Source organism: Hydractinia symbiolongicarpus, chromosome 11, assembly GCF_029227915.1.
Source record: "Hydractinia symbiolongicarpus strain clone_291-10 chromosome 11, HSymV2.1, whole genome shotgun sequence".
Classification (NCBI taxonomy): domain Eukaryota; kingdom Metazoa; phylum Cnidaria; class Hydrozoa; order Anthoathecata; family Hydractiniidae; genus Hydractinia; species Hydractinia symbiolongicarpus.
In genome coordinates, this window is record NC_079885.1 from 17,766,384 (window position 1) to 17,770,843 (window position 4,460).

Sequence of the window (4,460 nt, forward strand, 5' to 3'; positions counted from 1 at the left end):
TTTTCTCTGTTATCCTGCCTAAGTGGATTTTTCCACGGGCCTTATCGACTAGTCTCTTATAATAATGCAGAGACTGTGTCTGTTTTTAACAGGCCAAGTGGATATCGTCATTTTCCTTTGATGTCGCCGAAAAACTTAAGTCTAATATGTTAAATTTTCTGACGTTACGGCGCGACGTCAATAGCACTACTTTAACGTCAATATCTTATCCTAAATTAATGAAACCATTATAGTGCACCAAAAACTTTGAGGCCAAATAAGTTGGAAACAAGGTGGTGACGTCAATGATTTTTCACCGCGTGGGTAACTAGGGACCATTTGGGACCAATTTGGGTAAGTTTTCCAAGCCTGGGTCCCCGAAACCGTTTCGAATGAACGGGTTGATAACGTCATCAAAAAACCTTTAAACCCTAGTATCTCTGCAACCGTTTGTCAAAAGTACATGACCCTATACATTTTCTTGATCAGCGTTTCAAGATCTTTACGATGTAGGCAAAATGTATACAGATTTCTAAAAAATGTTTTGACGGGCCATTGCTGACGTCAGCAAAATTTTAATCCCTTATATTTCATTAATCGCTCATCAAAACCACACGATTATAAACATTTTCTTGATCAGCAGTGTAAGCTCTACACTATGGAGGAAACACAAAAACAAGTTTCTCAATTTATTTATTGTGTATTTGCACTGCTGACGTCAGCAAAAAGTCTAAAACAACCCATTTTTCCAATGTCCTTTTGCCTAAGTGGATTACTCCACGGGCCTTATCGACTAGTAAAAGAGTAATACAATTGTAATAGAGATTGTCTGTTTAGAAAGTTACGTGATTTGTAAAGGATGCCAATAGATTTTGAAACTTTTAAATTTACCGTAGATATGTGTTGGTGCCACTTTAAATTTTCGTCAAGCATCACACCTTAGTGGATATCTCGCGTGAAATTTGATTTCCTTCTATTTCTAGTTTAGGTAGGGCAATAGGCAAGTCCTTTCTTCTTTGTGGTGTGTGGAATAATGTATACTTTGTTTTTTTTATATTTAGTGATAATTTATTAGCAGAGAACCAGGTCGATAATTTGTTTAACTCGGTATTTACAGTTTTATAAAGAGTATTAATACATTTATGGGAGTAAAACAAATTAGTGTCATCTGCAAACATAATAGAATTTAGGATTTCAGAACAATTGCTTAGATCATTAACATATATTAATAATAAGAGTGGTCCAAGAATTGAACCTTGTGGAACTCCACATTTAATTGTTAGCTTATTAGTTTTTTTGTCACTGCCAATATCTATGTATTGAGTTCGTTCACTCAGATAACTTTTAAACCATTTTAATGTTACCCCACTTATTCCATACGCATTTAGTTTACCTAATAATATGTTGTGATCAACGGTATCAAAAGCCTTAGATAGGTCAATAACAATACCCAAAGTCAATTTTCCATCACTAAAAGATTGATGAATGTCCTCCACAAGTTGCATTATCGCATGTTCTGTGGAGTGTCTGTTTCTAAATCCAAATTGCTTCTTACGAAAGATAGAATTCTCGGTGAAGAAGCGAAAAACTCTGTTGTGCATAATTTTTTCAAGAATCTTTGAGAATACGGGTAGAATAGAAATAGGCCTGCAGGGGCGGATCTAGGATTTCTGATGTACCCCGTCGTAAAATGTACTTATATTAGTGACACGCGAAGGCCCACCATGGTTGGGCCTGAGGGGCCAGAAAATTTTTAAACATTGGAGGATCCTAGATTGTCTGAAAACAACATTCCCGCATCTAAATTGTAAATTATTTTGAAAATAAAAAGGCTATTTGTCATTCATACAGCATAAAACGAAAATCGTCAACAATGTTGTTTGGTTGCTTCTCTTTCTTGCTGAGTTTCTATTGTTATATATGAAGCCTATGAACTAAAGAAACAAGATTATCTCATATCATTTATAGATGTTAATAGGCCGTTTCGCTCAATATCAGAGCTCATCAGCATGCCTAGGATAACAAAAAATGTCATCCAGACATGGACAGCCAAATAAAAAAGAAGTAAAGAATTAAGATAACAAGATACAATGATGAGGAAAAAATAGAGAAAAATTTAGCTGTCATTGGCATATTTATATTTAAAAAATACAGGATAACTTGACAACTGCAACTATGTTCTACTATTTCTTGACAGTTTTCAATTAAATGATAATGAATATTGCAATGAAATGGTTTGATATGAATAAAAATGAATGCAGGATAAAGTGACAACTGAGTAACCCCATAGTCCCTGCAACAGCAGCATGAGATACTGACATTGCTAAATATTTGATGGACTTAAAGATGGATATTTGTCAACAAATAAATTGGGGTGAGAACTATAATACTCAGAATTGACAAAAAGTTCAATGCAAGCAAGTAGCCTTAACTGTTGCGTCAAACTATTATCACCTACCAGACATAAGGATATGGAGCTAAACAAGCAATTTCCAGATAATTCGGACCTAAACAGTGAAAAATAAATAAATATTTCTTAGAGAAATTAAAAAAGAATTCACTCCTCAGAGCAAAGACACTAAGTTTTAACATTTTGAGAAGAATCAAAACCATTATTAATTCCACACACACACATCCCAGCTAGCTTGTGGCGCCGTAGATTAGTGGTTATGTGGCGCCGTAGATTAGTGGTTATGTGGCGCCGTAGATTAGTGGTTATAGCTCTCCTACTCTGTGCGGGAGACAGGGGTTCGATTCCTCTTGACGGCGATTCAACATGGGCCAGTGAATGTTAAATTGGGAAGATGGCACACTGTGTGGGCCGTTGGATGTTGCCGGGAGTTGTCTAGTAGAGCGCGGGCTCTAATTGGGTCTGCGTAGCTCAAAATGAGCATTAAATACTCGACTCTCCATCTACGCCATGGCCCCTCCTGGAAATAATAGACAGGGTATATCCCTCGATATTTGTGAGGCTAGCCATGTAAAATATGCACATCTATCTATCTATCTATCTACCATAGATACCGTTGCTAGCTCTCCAAGAGTAATAATCAAAACAACTCTGTGCGGGAGACAGGGGTTCGATTCCTCTTGACGGCGATTCAACATGGGCCAGTGAATGTTAAATTGGGAAGATGGCACACTGTGTGGGCCGTTGGATGTTGCCGGGAGTTGTCTAGTAGAGCGCGGGCTCTAATTGGGTCTGCGTAGCTCAAAATGAGCATTAAATACTCGACTCTCCATCTACGCCATGGCCCCTCCTGGAAATAATAGACAGGGTATATCCCTCGATATTTGTGAGGCTAGCCATGTAAAATATGCACATCTATCTATCTATCTATCTACCATAGATACCGTTGCTAGCTCTCCAAGAGTAATAATCAAAACAAAAACCACGAATACATGTAGCTAGCTAGCTAGCCATAAGTAGTTCATGGTGATGACATAGTGATGTACACTTAATTACTATGGTAACAAATGTTCAGCAAAAATCAGAAATGGAAATTACAGAAAATAAAATCTTACCTCAATGCAACACAATTCTTGGAAGAAACTGATGCAGGAAGATAATTCATCTTCATTCACACCAATTTCTCCACAAGAAAGTACAGCATAAAGCTGTTCTGTGTTTAAAAACACATTTTTATTTGAATTTATCCATTTCTCAGAATAAATATTAAATATTTCAATCAATTTCTGCAAATCTTCGTCTTGAAATAATTTCAAAACATCTTCTCTCACTGAACTAAACGCCATGTTGAGCAATGATGTTGAGGAAGATATGAAAATGAAGACTAGCGTGAGCATTTTGGCTTTTGCAGGGTATTGATTTTTAGCCAATCACAATTTAAGAAAACTTCTGTAATGACCAATCAAATCCTGCCGGTGTTCTTCTCCTGCAAACCCGGCACTCTAGACCAATAAGAGTTAAGAATAACCTCATTGCTCCGGCAAAAACCTGCAGGGCCGGGTCCATATTTTTCTATCCGCCATCACGGCAGCAACAGCGGCGGCAATATTATTAATTTTTATATTGATGAGCGCTCAAATGAATACATTATTACACGCCCCAAATATTACTGGTTAGTACTAAATATTTGAAAATTAGATAAACTATACTTGTTATTTTTAAACCCCGTCCTTTGACCCAATTGACGGGGTTTGGATCCGCCCCTGCTACCGTACTTAGGCTGCATGTAGTCATAATGAAACTCGTACATGACCAGCTTCGACATATCCAATATAGCCTGGCCGATGTATATGGGCTTATTCATCTTCACCTCGGTCTTGCCCATCTCTACACCTAGTACGTTTTTACTGAACCTGCTACCACCCTTGATATTAGGCTTCATTACGAGCTTCATGTACTTGTCCTCATTGGTGACCAGTTAGATTTGCGGTGGTTTCTGATATTCTCCATGGTTTTGCCGAACACCGAGAGGTTCATCAGCTTATAAAAGTCCTTCTCAAACTCGTTTTTG

The 4,460-nt window shown here is 37.4% G+C and overlaps 1 protein-coding gene across 1 annotated transcript; it reads right to left on the reverse strand.

The window, feature by feature from the left end:
* Nucleotides 1–1,006: 1,006 nt before the first annotated feature.
* On the reverse strand, nucleotides 1,007–4,148 carry LOC130613390 (uncharacterized). The gene is made up of 2 exons (XM_057434742.1): nucleotides 3,505–4,148; nucleotides 1,007–2,486 (listed from the first exon to the last, which is right to left on the reverse strand). Exons 1-2 carry the CDS (start codon nucleotides 3,784–3,786, stop codon nucleotides 2,457–2,459), a joined length of 312 nt encoding a protein of 103 aa, XP_057290725.1. The 5' UTR covers nucleotides 3,787–4,148; the 3' UTR covers nucleotides 1,007–2,456.
* Between the last annotated feature and the right edge of the window lie 312 nt (nucleotides 4,149–4,460).

What these genes read in the sequence shown, in the direction of transcription:
- LOC130613390 (XM_057434742.1), bottom strand. Translation starts at nt 3,786, where the DNA reads ATGCTCACGCTAGTCTTCATTTTCATATCTTCCTCAACATCATTGCTC. An exon ending in AAGAATTGTGTTGCATTGAG is followed by an intron (nt 2,487 to 3,504) that starts GTAAGATTTTAT and finishes TTCACTGTTTAG; the next exon opens with GTCCGAATTATCTGGAAATT.